This window comes from Miscanthus floridulus, chromosome 8 (assembly GCF_019320115.1).
Source record: "Miscanthus floridulus cultivar M001 chromosome 8, ASM1932011v1, whole genome shotgun sequence".
In the NCBI taxonomy this organism is placed as follows: Eukaryota; Viridiplantae; Streptophyta; class Magnoliopsida; order Poales; family Poaceae; genus Miscanthus; species Miscanthus floridulus.
In genome coordinates, this window is record NC_089587.1 from 85,795,706 (window position 1) to 85,815,333 (window position 19,628).

The window sequence follows — 19,628 nt, forward strand, 5'->3', positions numbered from 1 at the left end:
GGGCGGAGCCTCGGCGGCGGCGGTGGGGACGGGGAGGGCCTGGGCCTTCCCAGCTTTGCTGCCTCCGACCTTGACACGGTACGGTATTCTCCCTTGGACGACCATCAGCTGCTTCCGTAGCCTGTTGAAATTACTTCTGGACTACACAAATGTATCGGATATATAAACAAATAATTTCTTCAATGATGGCTTTTTATAGTATCTGAATATGAACATCACTCACGTTCCAGTGTGATGCCGTATTCGAGTACTATGATGATGCACGGGGTGATTTGTAGACCTTATGGAATCTTTTACTTGGGTTATTCTTCACTCTACAAAAATGCTCGAGCAAATTAGTTCTTATGAAATGAAAGTACAATTATGTGTCAAATTTGTCTTTCTGAAAATTTACATTCTTTTAATCATTTAGCCTCAAATTGTCTTATGTGAAAAGAAAAGCTGAATGCTACAAGGGGGTGAACACTAAAAGCTAGCTTATCAAGTATGTTATGAAACAGTGCTGTGATATCTTAAAGAGTTGGATTTTATAATTAGGCGCTCTACTGCAGATATTTGTTTAATGATGCGCTCTACTGAATGACCTACTATAGGCTTCTTAAAAGCATCCTATTGTGTAGAAAAAAGATCTTTTCCTTCATCTTGGTTTGTATTCCATAAGTCTCTGGCATTAGACTATTACCCTAGCAATATGGCATTAGACTATTACCCTAGCAATGGCATCCTGGGTCTTCTCTGCAGGGAACACTTCCCAGGCTTGGTTCGCTACGCCGAAGCTCTGGAGCCGGCCTACACGTACGAGCACTACGTCGCCGCCCCTGATGCGGAGGACGAGACGGGTCGCACGTACGAAAGCGTGGCGGAGCGGGTTATGTGCGAGTTTTGGGTAAGTCTTCCTCCCACTACTTTGCTCAATACATTGCATTCGCTAGAGTTTCTTGAACCAGTGTATTGATACATCTTTTCTATATGCAGGACTTCTTCAAATGCGCCGTGGGCTACGAGGCGAGGGCGGCCAAGGCGTTGGCCAAATCTTTTAGAGGTCGCATCTCAGACATGCATTACGAGGCGCGGCTCCAGGCCATCATCGATTACTGTGCCGTCTACGAGCTTCGGAAGGTAAAGAAAGAAGATGCAAGATTAATGCATCTGACCAAAGAGCAGTATCTGAAGGTAAATATACAACATCAATATTGATTTCTTCTTAGATTGGGTAGGCTTGAATTGTTCTTATATCTGTCAATGTATTTGATGTCGTACAGGTGCCTCCTGGCTGGTGCGCTAATAAAACGCGGGCCTGGCAGATGATGGTCAACAGGTGGGTGAGTGGCAATTGGGCGGATAACCACACCGTCCTCCGGGAACGACGTTTGCTGATGCCAGGTGTATCACACCACCAGGGCAACCTTAACATCCACAAATTCGGGGCTAGATGGGTACGTGACTTGGTGTAGCTTCATTTATTCTTTCAAACGTTTATTCCTGCATGATTTATAATTGTCTTGTTGTTTTTCTCGCAGTCGGCTACACATCAAAACTAGCCATGCGGAGAGCTCAAGTCATGGGTTCTGGCCCACAAGGGCAAGGCGTCAGACAACATCAACTGGAACCCGGACGACCCAGCCAAGTCGTTCACCAATGAGAGCATCCCTAAGCGCATCAGTCAGTACACCGAGGCGGCAAGGGGAGTCCATGGGGCAGACTGGGATCCGCACACCGCGGACATTGACGGCGACATCGTCATGAGGGTGGGAGGAGGCAAGAAGCATGGGCGGTACCTCATCGGCAACAGCACGCTCGACCCGCACACCACTCCCACTCTCTCACAGGTCCGGACAAGCAGCACGAGCGGTAGCGTGCCCATACGCCCAAGGCAGGACACTTCGACGCATCGTGTGGCAGCACTACAGGTTATTTCTGTTTTATTCGTCGATCATTGGTTTAACATTCCTCGAAATTGCTTGTAACAATGCGGTGAAAAATTATAGGCCCAGGTGCATGCGCTCGAGGAGCATAAGGCTAGGGTGGAGGAAGAGCGACAGAGGGAGCGGGAGGCCGAGCGACAGAGGTGGGAGGCCGAGCGGGCGAGGTTTGACGCCTTGGCTCAGTACGTGGCAAGTCTTGGCGTCACGATGGGTCGTCCAGCGCCACTAGAGCTGTTCGCTCCTCCACCGCCTTACCCATACCCACCTTACTCATACGTGAGTTCAACTTCTCTAACAAAAGCTCTTTACTGTGCATGTCGGCCATTGTGCCATTGATATGTGATGGGAGGCCTTCGTGCCGTTGATATATATGTGTGCCGGCCATCGTGCCGTTGATATGTGGTGGGCGGCCATCGTGCCGTTTGTTTTCTTGCAGGTTTTGAAAACCCCACCGTACAGGGGAGGTGCTGCCGAAATTTTGATGTGTCTAGGCTTAGATTATAATTTTATACCTAGTTCTGCAAATTTTGACTTGTCTATGTTTAGATTACAATTGCATGCCTTAGTATTACTATAATTTCTAATTTTTCTTCTCCTTTGTGCAGAATCAATCGGCGGGTTCGAATGATGTGCCTGAGCAGCCGCCGTCGGGAGGGTCGTGGCACCAACCGTATCCACAACTTCCGCCGCATCAGCAGTCGTCGGGAGGGTCAGGGTACCAGCCGTATCCACACCTTCCGCCACAGCAGCGGCCGTCGTCGGGAGGGTGGGAGCCTTGGGGGTGAGCCTGTTGTTCTTCATCATGTATTAGCACTTTGTGACATGAACTTGTGTGAGATGAACTTAGCACTTTGAGATGAACATGTGTTGTTGGATTTGAGATGTTTAGATGGATTATAATGTGAGACATGTGATGTGGATGACATATTTGTGATATATGTGATGTGGATGACATATTTGTGATATATGTGATGTGGATGATGTGTTATATTTGTGAAATATGTGTTGTTGAAGCTGGAAATATAAACAAAAATAAAAAAAATGCTCTCTGGACTCTTTGCCGAGAGCCTAACTCTCGGCAAAGAAGCCTCTTTGCCGAGAGCCTGGTGGTCGGCTCTCGGCAAACCTATTTTTTTTTAAAACCATCTCGGCCGCAGATCTTTTTTTTTTAACAATTCTTTGCCGACGGTCGCTCTCGGCAAAGACGCTGTCACACCGTTAGCGGTTGGTAAGTCGTTACTGGGGCGCGCCAGTTTGCCGAGAGCTATAGTTTACCGAGAGCCTTGAAATTACTCTCGGTAAATATTTTGCCGAGAGGTGCTCTCGGTAAAGAATACTTTGCCGGTAGATGTTTTGCCGACGGCTCTTTGCCGAGAGCTTCGGGCTCTCGGCAAAGGCCGGGAGTCCGGTAGTGCGTCCCATGGAGTTCTCACGTCGTCGTCTTCTCTGCCTTCCGGTGGTCGTGTGGGTGCTCGCCGCCGCCGCCGCTGCCACCACAGACGTCCCGATGTCACCGAGGCCCGATCGACTGCCCAACGAACGCGAGGTGCGGCGACATCGACGTCCAGTTCCCGTTCGCCTTGGAACTTCGATGCGCAATCAACGAGGACAAGCGCTTTCATCTCAACTGCACGACGACTGCGGGCGGCACCAAGCTGTTTAATGGTAAGTTGGAGGTGATGAACATCTCCGTGCAGCATAACAAGGCCTGGATCAAGACTCGTATATCTCGGCAACGCTACAACGAATCCGCGATTAAGGGGAAGACAAGTTTGCCAACCCCCGGGGAGAGAATGGACATTACCGGCACGCCCTACGTGATTTCGCGCCATGATAGCAAAGTCATCGTTCTCGGCTGCAATAGGTTTGTTGGCTACATCATCAGCAACTATGATGTAAGTAAAATTAGTCTTCTTGATATGCTATCCACAGCTCTCTAAACTCTTTTTTTTATTCTATCCACAGCTCTCTAAAATTAGTCATCGTTCCTCGCAGCACTCTAAACAGCTGCTAGCTGATATGAAACATTCGCAGTACAGGGTCGGCCGCTTGCCGATATGCGTGGAAAATCCCGTGAACGGCACATGCAATCCTAATGCTGGGTGCTGCCAGTTGGACCTCCCCAAGGACGTGAAGTCTACTGAAGCCTTGTTCGTCCAGGAGAACAACAACAATAGTCAGATATGGAGGGAGCACCCATGGAATTATGTTACTGTGATGGACAAGAAAGCCTTCAATTTCAGCACCACTTATCTCACCTCGACGGCGTTCTATGACACAAATAATGCTACGGTCCCTGTTGTGATGGATTGGGGGATTACAAAGAAGAAATGTGAAGATGCAAAAAAACTCAGCAAGGACTACGCGTGTGTCAGCAAGAATAGCGACTGCAACAACAACGATGCCGGCTACTACACCTGTAATTGCTCCAATGGATACAAGGGCAATCCTTACCTCGTCAACGGATGCAAAGGTTCATCTTCACATCCAATAATTCATGGATAAATTTGAACCTTTAACTATCCGAAATTTCTTATCTTTGCTCTTTCCGATGTTTTCATACTCTAATATATATAGATCTCCTTATTAGATAATTTATTATCTTTATCCGGATAGATTTTAGTTATGAATTATTCTATATACATTATTTAATATCCACGTTCATAGTTTCCCTCTCTAATTTTATCACACTTCCTTGTGTATTTGATATGGACATTACTATGATCATCGTTTCCTATGTACATGTATATATTTTCTAAACGGTGACACACATCATGCATGTACACCTTGAGTTAATTTTTGCTATATTAACTATAACAAACGTGAGTAATTTATAGAAGAATATATATATATATATAAGTACATTGGGATATCTTTATAAGACAATTTAGGATCAAATTTAGGAGTTACTTTATGTTACAATTAATAATGGTGGAGGTAAGTAATTTAGATACAAGCCAAGGGGGTTCCCTACAATAGTTTTTCAGAATGGCATATGTGTGCTTACTTTTGGTTATTTCTAATAATGGTGCAATGTAGATGCATACTTATGGGTTACCTTAGATTATTTTCCATATTTGCATAAGTGGGTAACTTGGGAAACGATCGGGGAGTTTAACAATTTTGTAATGGTAGAGGAAGGTAATTTAGATATAGTACGAGAGGGTTCACATAGGGTATTTGGATAGTGGCGGAGATGAGGTAATTTAGATATAATTTTTGGTGTTATTTTGAAGCATTTTATAATGGCATACGACCATAGTTTAAATATATATTTATAGTTTTGTTTTAGATTTTTTTTTTTTGCATGGGTAATATTTTAGAAAATAGAATAGACATAATGGCTATTATTGTCAACTTTAATTAGAGTCTACATGGTGGCACAATGTTTTTGAATTTTTCAATAATTTTTGTATTTATTATTTTTTATTACATGAGGATTAGTGTGGAGGTTTCTAAAGAACTCGCCAATTAGTAATGTTAACATTATACTCAAAACATTACCCACCATTGCAATTATATTATATATATATATATATATATATATATATATATATATATATATATTAATCACTTCTGCTATTTTGAAATAAAATGTAAAGGAACTACCTAAATTTTCATTTAAATTACCCACTATTATTATGAAAGATACTACGAATCAACTCTCCAAATTTGCATCTAAATACTTCCATGAGACAATACTAAAAGTAAACCAAAATAATAATCCTTTAATTGTACATCTAAATTACCCAGTATGATATTAGAAAAATGTCTTAAAATACCCCTGATTATGTGCCACATCTACCACTATTAATATTAGAAAACAAACTCAATCTAAACATATATGCTACTTGCCACCTATAAACTAAGTATATGTACATGCATGATCCGTAAATATATATACTTTGAGGGCATATGCATATGAATCATGAAATTGTTTCCTGACTGAATCACATATGACACTAACAACGTCTTTTGAATTATATTAATTATCCATGACAATAATAAATAAATTTATACATTTTATTGAAACACTGTAATATATTTATATTCATAGATTAAATGTATTGATTTAGTTTTTATAAAAAGTAATACAATACTTCACGCATAATTTTAGTAAATTCACATCTTGAGCACTCAGTGCAGGCCGAAATGATTGTTTCTGCCAATGTGATAACTAAGAGTATAAGTTGGGAACTACTCCCTCCGTTCCAAATTATAAGTCGTTTTGACTTTTTTGGTTCATCCATTTTGATATGTATCTAGACATATTATTATATTTAGATGCATAACAAAATGGATGTACCAAAAAAGTCAAAGCGACTTATAATTTAGAACGAATGGAGTAGAACAGATAATTTTAATAAAATAAAGAATTTTGAATAGAATGTACAGAACTAATAAGGTCCAAACTGCACTAGAAAGTCAAAATCTATGTTCACATAGTCATGACATATGGACTGCTACAAGAGCTAGCATAACTTAAGCTATGGTTTAACCAATACGAGGCAATGATACACTAAGGAGTGAATCAAACAAGGGAAAACTAAAACTATGGATACAAGCCATGTAGAATAATTGATAATTGAAGGCTATCATTTAAATAGAGATTACACAGTAGCTATATGAGTGTATTAGAGAATGAATAAAAATTATTTAGGCAAGGATAAGAAATTTTATTGTCCTTTTGGTCCTTAAGTTATCCCTAGACTTTGAATATTATTTATGTCTTATAAGGTTCTTGCTCGTGCAAGAGCATGGGTTGATGGACAAGTGCACTGCCAGTTTATATCTATTTTCAAACATACATTTTTCTTCTTAATAATCTTCAATGTACATTTATTTTGTAGATATAAATGTGCGAACACAAGGTTGACAAGTACCCTTGTGTGTTCGTTTTGTGATGAGTGATTGTCAATGTGATCCACGAAGTAGGTTGAGTGGTGACTAACCCTACCATGGCGAAAGCTATGTGTGCGACATGTCTTTTGGCTTGTGTTGTGCAGGTGTGGAGCTCGGATGCGGTGGTCGACGGTGAGGTGAAGGTCAAGGAGGACGTGCCGTGCCGACAGACCGGGAGCGGTGAAGGACGGACGTGAGGCTTGGACCGAGGGACCCAGAGGCCGGGTGATTAGCCGCGGTGGCTGACACTTGGGACATCGACAAGTGCAAGAAGACATGGAGTGACGGTGTTGACCGGGTCAAGACGGCGGACGCGTGAGTCGAGCAAGGCTCAGGAGGACTTGGCGGGCCGGCCGGTCGAGGACGGCGGTGACACGCGTCGGATGGCGGGGGACGCGTATGGAGTACGCTACTCGCGGACGGTTTGATGGTTTGGACCTCAAAACCATCGGATGGACGGTTTACGGGTTTGGGCCTCAAAACCCGGGCGGAGGTTCCGAGGAGGGACGGCCGGCACGTGGCGGCATCGGGGAGTTCGCGTCGAGGCGAAGCTACCGATGAGAAGGTGGGGTGGCCGTCGGATCAAGATTACACCGGGTTGAACAACAACGCCCTTGGGCTTAGCGGTTCAACTCATTTGTATCCAGGGCCAAAACTGGGAATGTGTAATAGCCCTGTTAAATAGGATGAGGGAGCCCCCATCTCCCTCACCTCCTCTAGTTTTCATTTTCTCCTTTAGGGTTTCTTCCTCTAGTTTGCTTCCATGTATGAGAGAGGTCCACAACTCAAATTGTGACTTGGTTTTGAAGGAATCGGTGGCCGTAACCACCGTATGCCCTCTGGGATTCATGATTTAGTTGTGTTCTTGATGTGATTTTGGTGTTCTTCACGAGCTCCTTTTGTCCCTTCTTGTTTCCCCTCTCGTTTCTTCGTTTTGGGATGGTTTTGGTTCGTTCTTGTTGCCTTGGATCGATCAATGACATGAGTAGAAGCTTTCCACCGAAGGAAATCCACTAATTCCTCACGAGATCGCAGATCCGAGCAATTTAAGTTCTTGACCTATTTTTTTGGGGATTCTTCAATTCCTTCGATTCACGGAGTTAGAGTTTGTTTCGGGACATGATCCTTTAGAGGTTGCCTTTCTACTCGCTTGTGAACCCTTGTGCAAAGTTTCAAGTCATTTGGAGTTGATTTGATCAAGTTATGGCTTGATTTGATTTTTCCCGAGAAACTACTCGTTCATACCGGACGCATCCGATATGATCTAGGACGTGTCCGATATTTCTCACTTTGGAGTTTTGAGCTGAAATTTGGTGGAGACCTTCCCTTGGTGTCTAAAGAGCTATGGTTAAAATTTCATGATTTTTGGACACCATTTGACGGGGTTTTGGATTTTTCTCTTTTGGTCAGCTGGCTGCTGAAAATACCGGACGTGTCCGAGATCATACCGGACGTATCCGAAAATACCGGACATGTCCGATATAATACCGGACGTGTCCGATATTTGTAGGAGCAGTGCTGTTTTCTTTTGGGAGTTTGCTCGTTTGGGCTTCGATCTGTGTTCCGTTTGCTCTGTGGTGACCCGCTGTGTTCTGAGGGAGCATCCACCCTTCTCTAAGGTCGTGGTCATCAAGTCTTTCGTGTATGCTTTTTGGGGATTGATGTTGGGACAGTGGTTGAAGATTTCGAAAGAAATTTGAGGCTCCCATTCACCCCCCCCCCTCTGGTCGCCGTTTCCGGTCCTTCAATTGGTATCAGAGCCGGTTAAGGATCATTCCACCTTAATCGGTCCGTGATCCACGAAGGCGACATGGAGCGTGGTTCCGGCAAACCACCGCACTTTGATGGGTCCAACTATCCTTATTGGAAGATCCGCATGTCTGCGCATCTCCAGAGGATTGATTGGCTCGTCTGGGAAATTTGTGAGGATGCTACTTATGTTGTGCTCCCTGTTGCGGCATGTACCACCCAGGATCACAAGGATCGGCACAACGCAAATAGCAAAGCTCGCAGTGTGCTTTTCTTGAGTCTTTCGCTTTCTGAGTTTGAGCGTGTCTCCGATTGTACTACAGCTCGAGAGATCTGGGTGAGGCTTTAGAGCTATCACGAGGGGACCGCACAGGTCAAGACCAGACTCTACGAGATGTACAAGCGCGAGTACGAGAACTTCTCTCAGTTTGATGGCGAGTCCATCGATGCCATGTTTTCCCGCTTTCAGACTATTGTCAACAAAATGAAAGCGAACAAGGCCAACCTACCTTATAGTGATCATGAGAGGGCGCTCAAGCTTCTCTATGCCCTTGATCGAAAGGTATGGGATGTGAAGGTGTCGGCGATCATCGAGTCGGCCAACTATGACACCCTCACCGTCGACGAGCTTTTCAGCAAGCTCAAGTCCATAGAGATCGACTACCAAACCCAAGCCAAGCTCAAGAATCCTTCTGCACCAACCATGGCTTTGGTCTCAGGTAGTGGTTCAAGTTCATTGACTAACCCTTCACAAGCTTCTTTCTCTTTGTCATGCTTGATGTCAGTCACAGAGGAGCAGCTGGAGTCTCTTGGGGATGATGAGTTGGCACTCGTCATCAGTCGGTTCTCTCGGTTTCACAACAACCGTTTGAACCGCCGACGCAGTGGTGGCCCGAAGGAGGGATGCTATGGATGTGGAGATCCAGACCACTTTGTCGCGCACTGCCGCAAGAAGAAGCCCTTCACCAACAAGTATGACTCTGGCAAGCGCAAGGATAAGCGCGACTACACCTCCGGCAAGCACAAGGCCAAGGGCGGCTTCGATAAGGAGGCGATCAAGAAGGCGTACCGTAGGAAGGCCAAAGCTCAAGAACGCGCCTTCCTCGCCTCCCTCAGCGACCTCGATGACGACTCTGACGATGATCACTCTTCTTCTCCCTTGACCGACGATGAGTCCAAGAAGAAGCGCGAGGACAAGCTCAACGGTCTCTGCTTTGTTGCCGGTGCAAACCGTGGTGGGTTTTGCACTATGGCGGTTGACGGTGGAGCAAAGCTCAAAAAGGACGTCGACATCGATGACGACGAAAATGAGGTACTGCCCACACTTGACTCACTTATGCTTGAGCTTGATACTATGAATGATACATTGATGAGTCAAGATAAGTTGCTTAAGCGTGCTGCCCGCGAGAGAAAAGAGTTTAAGGACCAGCTAGAGGTTGCTTTGAAGGAGTTGGAGCTTGCCAAGAGTGGTGTAGTGGTGTCAGAGGAGGAGGAGTGCGATGAGTGCGCTATACACATGTCTAACCTCTCTGACTTGCAATCCAAGTATGCTGTTTTGCTTGATGAATGTGATGAGCTAAAGTCTCGTTCTAGGTTGCTCGGTGCATGCAAGTCCTGCTCAGGCTTGCAATCTGAGTTGGTAGAGAAGGTTGCCAAACTTGCTAAGTTTGAGAAGGCCAACTCAGATAGCACCACCACTACATGTGTTCGATGTGAAGCTTTGGTGTTGGAGCTTGAGTCCTACAGGCATGACAAGATGGGAACCAAGGAAGAAAACACACAACTTCGGTCCATCTTGAGCTGGGTGTCGTGCAGTGAGCCTTAGTTGGGCATGATGGTGAGCCAGTTCAGGCGGGGAACTGACTCATCGGGAGTAGGCTTTGCTATAGGTGGGAAGGGTGAGCATGTCTATGGCAAGGTTGGTGAACATAGTGGTTTGAACCCAAGTGAGAAACCCACCAACACTCCCAAATTGATCAAGATCCCTCCACCAGAGTCTACCAAGCCTATGATCAAAGATGGTGTGTTTGAAGAACCACCAAAAGCTCCACCATCCAAGCAAGTTTGGGTTCCCAAACCGAACCACTTTCGGAACTCACTCGATACTCTACCCAACATCTCTAGTGCACCCCTTCCTAAAGCCAAAAAGCCTCAGAGAGTGAACCACATCCACAAGAGAGTGAGTCAACCACCATCCAAGAGAGAGGTGAGGTACCACTGTGACTATTGCCATAGAGATGGTCATTTGGCTGAGTTTTGCTTTAGGAGGAAGAGAGATGAGCGGCGCAAGTACGAGTTGAACAATCGAAACATGTATCGTCCTCCCCATGGTGTACATGTACTGCCTATTTAGAGGCACAGTGTTAGGCCTAGAGGTGCAATGCCTCAAGGTGCTAGGCCTCAGGTGGCAAGACCACATGGTGGTCGTGCCCGGCATGGCCCAAGTCATGATCTATATGACTCTGGACCTCGCGATGGTGGCTTTCAGTCCCACACTCCTAGCGGACCACGTTTTTCCCCATGTGGTGATCGCTTCTCTCCAATGGGACATGGCATGTATGGCGTTTTTCCTAACACTTTTCTAGGGCAAATGACTCAACACTGGTATTCTCCTCATTTCACTAACCCCAGTGTTGTGCCATTTGCTCACCCCCTGTCTTTCTATTGATGCAGAGCGAAGGCCTGGAGAACACATGGCTTGTTGATTCCGGATGTTCGTGCCACATGACCGGAAGTTCCAAATGGTTCTCCAGCCTCGACCCCATGCAATACAAGGAGTACATCACATTTGGGGACAATAGCAAAGGTAAGGTGTTGTCTCGTGGGATCATTCGGGTCAATGAGTCTTTTATCTTGAAGGATGTTGCTTTGGTTTCAAGCCTGCATTTCAATTTGCTCTTTGTTTTGCAACTCCTTCAAGATGGGTTTGAGGTGCGCTTTAAGACTGGACTTTCTCGTGTGCTCGATTCTCAGGGACATCTAGTTTGTTAGATCATTCCTTTCGGCCGAGTTTTCAGAGCTGATTTCTCTCAGTCTTTCGGTTCTTCTCGCTGTTTGGTTGCTGGATCTTCTTCTGATTTGTGGAAGTGGCATAGGAGACTTGGTCACTTGAGCTTCGATCTCCTAGTGAGGTTGAGTTCTCTTGACATGATCCGAGGATTACCCAAACTTAAGTTTGAGAAGGATCTGGTATGCCATCCTTGTCGCCATGGAAAGATGGTGGCTGCTTCCCATCCTCCAGTGACTCAGGTCATGACCACGAGACCTGGTGAGCTACTCCATATGGACACTGTTGGTCCGGCTCGGGTTCGATCAGAGGGAGGGAAGTGGTATGTTCTTGTGATCGTGGATGATTTTTCTCGCTATTCTTGGGTGTTTTTCATGGAGGGCAAGGACGAAGCGTTTTCTCATGCTCGTGACTTGATCTTGAGGTTGCAAACTGAGTTACCAAAGAATGCCATACGAGCTATCCGTAGACACTGAGTTCAAAAACTCTCAGTTTGACACCTTCTGTGCTTCCTTGGGTCTTGAACATCAGTTTTCTTCACCCTATGTCCCTCAACAGAATGGTGTTGTTGAGCGCAAAAATCGGACTTTGGTTGAAATGTCCAGGACGATGCTCGATGAGCATAGGACTCCTAGGCATTACTGGGCCAAAGCCATCAACACCGCCTGCCATGTTTCAAACCGCATTTTTCTTTGTGCTTTCTTAAAGAAGACATCCTACGAGTTGCGGTTTGGGCGTCCACCCAAGGTGAGTCATCTTCGAGTCTTCGGTTGCAGGTGCTTCATTGTTAAGCAAGGTAATCTTGACAAGTTTGAATCTAGATCTTCGGACGGTATATTCCTCGGTTATGCTTCTCATTCACATGCGTACCGTGTGCTTAATCTTGAAACTAACCGTGTCGTGGAGACTTGTGAAGTCACCTTTGATGAAACCATGCCCTCTTCTATTTCTGTCTTTGAACGTGCAGGTGATGAAGAGATGGGTGACAGCATTTTCATTAAGGATGACGATGACATCGATTGGGATGATCTCAAGCCATCTCAACCAGCTGCCCCGATCGAGCCAGCTTCGACCACTTCGGCTCACGGCCCCGAGCCCTCCACCTCTACTTCATGGGGTCCGTGCAAGCCGCTTCCTCAATCGACTGAGGAGGCCCTAGCTATGGATGAGGGGGAGGTGACTTTGTTTTTGGGTGCACCTCGACATATCCAGCGATGCCATCCTCCTCAGACCATGATCGGCGACATCGATAAAAGGGTAACGCGTTCCAAGTCTTATCATATTTCCCATTTCGCTCATTCTGCTTTCGTAGCTTCTTTTGAGCCTCGAGATATTGGACACGCACTATCTAATGCCGATTGGGTTAATGCTATGCACGAGGAGTTAGAGAACTTTGAGCGGAACCAAGTGTGGGTTTTAGTTCCACCTCCACCAGAGTGCCGCCCCATAGGTACAAAGTGGGTTTACAAGAACAAGCAGAGTGAGGATGGGGTGGTGGTGAGAAACAAGGCGAGATTAGTGGCTCAGGGTTTTTGCCAAAAAGAGGGAATAGACTATGAAGAAACCTTTGCTCCTGTTGCCCGTCTAGAAGCCATTAGGATTCTTTTAGCATTTGCAGCTTCAAAAGGGTTCAAGCTGTATCAGATGGATGTAAAGAGTGCCTTCTTGAATGGGTACATAGAGGAAGAGGTTTATGTGAGGCAACCCCCTGGCTTTGAAAATCCAAAGTACCCCAACCATGTTTTTAAACTCCACAAAGCCTTGTATGGTTTGAAACAAGCCCCGAGAGCCTGGTATGAGCGTTTAAAAGCTTTCTTGCTTGATAAGGGTTTTAGGATGGGTTCCGTAGATAAGACTTTGTTCCTCCTTAAGCAAGGCACTGACATCCTTTTGGTTCAGATATACGTGGATGATATAATCTTTGGTGGCTCTTCTCATGCTCTTGTTGCCAAGTTTTCAGATACTATGAGCAGGGAATTTGAGATGAGCATGATGGGCGAATTGACTTTCTTCCTTGGGTTGCAAATCAAGCAAACTCGTGAGGGGACGTTCGTGCACCAAGGCAAGTACACCAAGGACGTGCTCAAGAAATTTGATATGGGTGAGGCCAAGCCTCTTTCGACGCCCATGTCAACCACGATGGCCCTGGATGAGGACAAGGAGGGAGAAGCCGTGGACCAGAAGGAATACCGAAGCATGATCGGGTCCCTGCTGTACCTAACGGTGACGAGACCAGACATCCAGTTCGCAGTCTGCTTGTGCGCGCGCTTTCAGTCTTCGCCGCGCACGTCTCATCGTCAAGCCATCAAGTGGATACTCAGGTACCTTCGTTTCACACCCGAGTTTGGTCTTTGGTTTTTAGCCTCCTCCTCTCTTTCTCTTTGTGGGTATTCTAATGCGGATTATGCTGGTTGTCGTGTTGAGAGGAAGTCCGCTTCGGGGACTTGTCAGTTTCTTGGATCTTCTCTTGTGTCTTGGTCTTCTCGCAAGCAGTCTAGCATCACCCAATCCACCATAGAAGCTGAGTATGTTGCTGCTGCTGCTTGTTGTTCCCAGTTGCTTTGGATGATAGCTACTCTGAGAGACTTTGGGTTAGAGTTTAGGCGAGTGCCTTTGTTTTGTGATAGCACCAGTGCCATAAGTGTAGCCAAAAACCCAGTCCTTCACTCAAAGACAAAGCACATAGAAGTTCGCTTTCACTTCTTGCGTGACCACTATGAGAAAGGTGATATCGATCTGCACCACATTGATACCCAAAACCAGCTCGCAGATATCTTCACCAAACCACTTGACCAAGCCTAGTTTGCTCGCTTGCGAGGGGAGCTTGGAGTTTGTTTCCCTTTTTAGAGGAGGGAAACTTTGGTTGTTGTATTCTAGTTTTGCTTTTCTTTGTACTTTAGCCTTTGTTTTTGTTTTTATATCATACTTGCATATCATATCATCATGTATCATATTGCATCCTGAGCTTCATCCTTATAGTAGCTAGATTGACACTATGCTCTTGTTGGGGATGTTATGGATATACATGATGTGCTTTTGGCTTAGGCTCCTCTTGATCAATTGATGCATGTTATGAACTAAGCTTGTTTTCCAAACTGTGAACTTGATTAAAACTTATTGAAACATGAAATGTGTTCACCACTACTTGTGGCACTAGCATGTGTAGAATGTGTCGAGATCTTTTTCTTGCTTCATATATATGCTTAGTTGCTACGGCTCATACCTTGAGTTACACACTTGCTTGAGAAACTTGAATTTGTGCGAAAACTTGAAAATCAAACTAAGTGATTTGAAAAGATCGAGATGGGTCTGTACTATCCTATGTCAGAGTATCGAGATAGCTCCAAATTGCACTCATTGGTGAACTTGAGCTCTGTAATGGATACCGAGATCATTGTCTTAAGCTTCTAATTGCCTTTGGCATAGGCTTGACATGGTCGCTAAGTCAGGTTTTGATGGCACAGATAACCTCCCGCACACACTTGTCTGACAAACTTTGGTAATACGTTGCATAACTCCGATAACTTTCAATTGGTGTCTCAAATTTGATCAAACCACCAGTTTGTCTCTTGACATGATGTGTGAACTTTGTTTGGGGTAGTTCACTTTGCATACATGTGTAGCACAAGGTCGATCTCCTGTCTATTTTTGCTATGTGCTCCTTTGGTGGTGAACCCTCTTTTAAAATTGCTCAAACTTGATCAAAATTGCTTAAATGCCATATTTCATCACATTTGGTCACTTTGAGCATTTGCTAGCACTTGTATGTGTTGCTATATATACATGACAGCATCAACTAGAGCCTCTTTTCAATCTACTTACTATAATCTTGAAGCTTCTGCATTCGTGCATTTCTGCATTCATAGCATGATTTGAGGGGGAGATGCAATCTTTGGGCTCTAGCTTGATAAGTGCATGTGTCAACAAGGGGGAGAAGTTTTCCACACTCACAATGACACAAGGGGAGAAATATTCAGAAAAGGGGAAGAAACTTCCAATTTCACCTAAAGTTGAGAGATATGCATTCATTTGAGAAAGATTGCACTTGTTCAGGGGGGGTTGCATTTAAGGTGTTTTGCTAGATGTGTTGAGCCTTTGCCTCTTCTGGAGGGTCTAGCAGGTTTTCGGCTTTTCGAGCTTTGCTAGTGGCGTTGAGCCCGTTGCCTCTTCTTGAGGGCTAGTTTTGTTTTACTTGGTTGCGTCGAGCCGTTGCCCATGTCTTTGGGGACCAAGTTTTTGCTCATTTTCAAATGACCCGGTTCTTGGCTTTTCTTTGGCTTTTGGTCATTTGGGTGAGTTCTTTCTTTTCTCTTCTTCTTCTTTTTCTTTTGCTCAAGCTGTTCGTGTATTGGTGTTGACAATGCACTCATCAAGGGGGAGATTGCGAACACAAGGTTGACAAGTACCCTTGTGTGTTCGTTTTGTGATGAGTGATTGTCAATGTGATCCACGAAGTAGGTTGAGTGGTGACTAACCCTACCATGGCGAAAGCTATGTGTGCAACATGTCTTTTGGCTTGTGTTGTGTAGGTGTGGAGCTCGGATGCGGTGGTCGACGGTGAGGTGAAGGTCAAGGAGGACGTGCCGTGCCGATAGACCGGGAGCGGTGAAGGACGGACGTGAGGCTTGGACCGAGGGACCCAGAGGCCGGGTGACTAGCCACGGTGGCTGACACTTGGGACATCGACAAGTGCAAGAAGACATGGAGTGACGGTGTTGACTGGGTCAAGACGGCGGACGCGTGAGTCGAGCGAGGCTCAGGAGGACTTGGCGGGCCGGCCGGTCGAGGACGGCGGTGACACACGTCGGATGGCGGGGGACGCGTATGGAGTACGCTACTCGCGGACGGTTTGATGGTTTGGACCTCAAAACCATCGGATGGACGGTTTACGGGTTTGGGCCTCAAAACCCGGGCGGAGGTTCCAAGGAGGGACGGACGGCACGTGGCGGCATCGGGGAGTTCGCGTCGAGGCGAAGCTACCGATGAGAAGGCGCGGTGGCCGTCGGATCAAGATTACACCGGGTTGGACAACAACGCCCTTGGGCTTAGCGGTTCAACTCATTTGTATCCAGGGGCAAAACTGGGAATGTGTAATAGCCCTGTTAAATAGGATGAGGGAGCCCCCATCTCCCTCACCTCCTCTAGTTTTCATTTTCTCCTTTAGGGTTTCTTCCTCTAGTTTGCTTCCATGTATGAGAGAGGTCCACAACTCAAATTGTGACTTGGTTTTGAAGGAATCGGTGGCCGTAACCACCGTATGCCCTCCGGGATTCATGATTTAGTTGTGTTCTTGATGTGATTTTGGTGTTCTTCACGAGCTCCTTTTGTCCCTTCTCGTTTCCCCTCTCGTTTCTTCGTTTTGGGATGGTTTTGGTTCGTTCTTGTTGCCTTGGATCGATCAATGACATGAGTAGAAGCTTTTCACCGAAGGAAATCCACTAATTCCTTACGAGATCGCAGATCCGAGCAATTTAAGTTCTTGACCTATTTTTTTGGGGATTCTTCAATTCCTTCGATTCACGGAGTTAGAGTTTGTTTCGGGACATGATCCTTTAGAGGTTGCCTTTCTACTCGCTTGTGAACCCTTGTGCAAAGTTTCAAGTCATTTGGAGTTGATTTGATCAAGTTATTGCTTGATTTGATTTTTTCCGAGAAACTGCTCGTTCATACCGGACGCGTCCGATATGATCTAGGACATGTCCGATATTTCTCACTTTGGAGTTTTGAGCTGAAATTTGGTGGAGACCTTCCCTTGGTGTCTAAAGAGCTATGGTTAAAATTTCATGATTTTTGGACACCATTTGACGGGGTTTTGGATTTTTCTCTTTTGGTCAGCTGGCTGCTGAAAATACCGGACGTGTCCGAGATCATACCAGACGTGTCCGAAAATACCGAACGTGTCCGATATAATACCGGACGTGTCCGATATTTGCAGGAGCTGTGCTGTTTTCTTTTGGGAGTTTGCTCGTTTAGGCTTCGATCTGTGTTCCGTTTGCTCTGTGGTGACCCGCTGTGTTCTGAGGGAGCATCCACCCTTCTCTAGGGTCGTGGTCATCAAGTCTTTCGTGTATGCTTTTTGGAGATTGATGTTGGGACAGTGGTTGAAGATTTTGAAAGAAATTTGAGGCTCCCATTCACCCCCCCCCCCCCCCCCCCCCCCCTCTGGTCGCCGTTTCCGGTCCTTCAAAATGAGTGTGAGAACCCAGAACACAACTCATGCTATGGTGTCTGCCTAAACTCCCCTGGGAGTTTCCAGTGCCGGTGTCCACGAGGGACCTACGGAAACCCTAGGACAGATGGGGGATGTGTCAAGGATTCATCCGCAGGTAACAAGCCACTGTGTGCACCTATTGTATTTACGCATTTTTCTTCAACACATTAGTTGTTTTAGTGTTATCCTAAGTAAAATTTATTATAATTTTAATCAAGTTTGTAGAAAAATACACCAACATTATAATATAAAGTTAGTTACGTAATCAACAATGAGATATGTCTTGGTAGTCACTGTATCTGACATTTTAGATTTTAGTATATATTTTCTATAAATTTTGTCAAAGTTAAAGGACTTTTATTTAGGATAAAACTAAAACAACCAATACCTTGGAATGGAATGAATAATATTTTGTCTAATCCAACTTCAAGAATTTTGACCCATCATTTTACACTTTAGGTTTAAGCATCGGCCTTGGAGGTGGCGGCACATGTTTCTTGGTTCTAGCACTCATCAGTCCCTCCATAATGCGTAAGATCAAGACAAGGAAAATCAAACAAAAAATTTTCAAGCAAAATCACGGTTTATTGTTGCAACAACTGATATCACGAAATGCAAACATCAGTGAGAGGATGATTATTACCTTAAGGGAGCTAGAGAAAGCTACAAACAATTTCGATAGAGAGCGTGTGATTGGTGGTGGAGGGCATGGTATTGTGTTTAAAGGGGATCTAGGTCTAAATGTTGTGGCAATCAAGAAATCGAAGATTGTAGTACAAAGAGAAATCAATGAATTCATAAATGAAGTCGTCGTTCTTTCTCAAATAAACCATAGAAATGTGGTTAAGCTCTTAGGATGTTGCCTTGAGACAGAAGTTCCACTCCTGATTTATGAGTTCATTTCAAATGGAACCCTTTATCATCATCTTCATGTTGAAGGACCAATATCATTATCATGGGCCGATCGACTGAGAATTGCACTTGAAGTTGCTAGAGCACTATCCTACCTACATTCGGCTGCTTCAATGCCAATATTTCATAGGGATATTAAAACCACCAACATACTTCTTGATGATAATTTAACTGCAAAGGTATCAGATTTTGGTGCTTCAAGGTACATCAGAATTGATCAAACTGGAGTGACTACAGCCATTCAAGGAACAATCGGTTACTTAGATCCCATGTACTACAAAACAAGTCGGTTAACTGATAAGAGTGATGTTTTTAGTTTTGGTGTAGTTCTTGTAGAATTGCTAACTAGAAAAAAGCCTTTTTTCTATCAGTCTGACAATGGTGATGACCTTGTTTCACATTTCACCTCATTGCTCATAGAAGGCAGACCAGATGACATAATAGATCCTCAGGTTATGGAGGAGGAGGATGGAGAAATCCTAGAAGTAGCTAGATTGGCGACATGGTGTACCAAATTGAGGGGAGAAGACCGGCCTCCAATGAGAGAAGTGGAGATGACATTAGAGAATTTAATTTTTAGGAAGAAGCAATTTCCTTTCATTAAAACGTTAAGGAGATATGGTCCAAATCAAACCAGGGATCACAGCAAGTCGATTGAATTGGTTACCAATGAAGCAAGCAGGCAATACACTATGGAAAAGGAAATCTTATTGTCTGCAACGTACCCTAGATGAACTTTCAAGTGTCTGTGTTATTTGAATGTTTGAATGAAGAAATCCTGTTGTACTTAGTTTTGCGCCTGATTCCTCTGCTGTAGGGATGAAGCTAGTGTTTTTTTGTTATCCAAAAATGTATTATATGGTGGCAGTGTACAAATTAGTTGGGAACACATCATGTTCTGTAGCTAACTGAGCTATGGGAA

At 44.9% G+C, this 19,628-nt stretch overlaps 1 protein-coding gene and 1 long non-coding RNA gene across 2 annotated transcripts; both read left to right on the plus strand.

The window, feature by feature from the left end:
• Positions 1 to 1,661: 1,661 nt before the first annotated feature.
• LOC136472833 (uncharacterized) lies at positions 1,662 to 2,615 on the plus strand. The gene is made up of 3 exons (XR_010762440.1): positions 1,662 to 1,910; positions 1,989 to 2,201; positions 2,531 to 2,615. It is a non-coding gene; the product is annotated as an uncharacterized lncRNA (long non-coding RNA).
• Positions 2,616 to 3,604: 989 nt separating this feature from the next.
• On the plus strand, positions 3,605 to 19,440 carry LOC136469516 (wall-associated receptor kinase 3-like). The gene is made up of 6 exons (XM_066467683.1): positions 3,605 to 3,820; positions 3,891 to 4,398; positions 9,503 to 9,781; positions 12,551 to 12,700; positions 18,254 to 18,961; positions 19,043 to 19,440. The coding sequence occupies exons 1-6, from the start codon at positions 3,605 to 3,607 to the stop codon at positions 19,438 to 19,440; spliced, it is 2,259 nt and encodes a 752-aa protein (XP_066323780.1).
• Positions 19,441 to 19,628: the final 188 nt, after the last annotated feature.

Bases quoted from the DNA above. Each gene is read 5' to 3' on its own strand.
- LOC136469516 (XM_066467683.1), top strand. From the start codon at position 3,605: ATGAACATCTCCGTGCAGCATAACAAGGCCTGGATCAAGACTCGTATA. The intron at 4,399-9,502 runs GTTCATCTTCAC...GTGGAGATCCAG, and splicing joins CCTCGTCAACGGATGCAAAG to ACCACTTTGTCGCGCACTGC. The intron at 18,962-19,042 runs GTTACTTAGATC...TAGTTCTTGTAG, and splicing joins AGCCATTCAAGGAACAATCG to AATTGCTAACTAGAAAAAAG.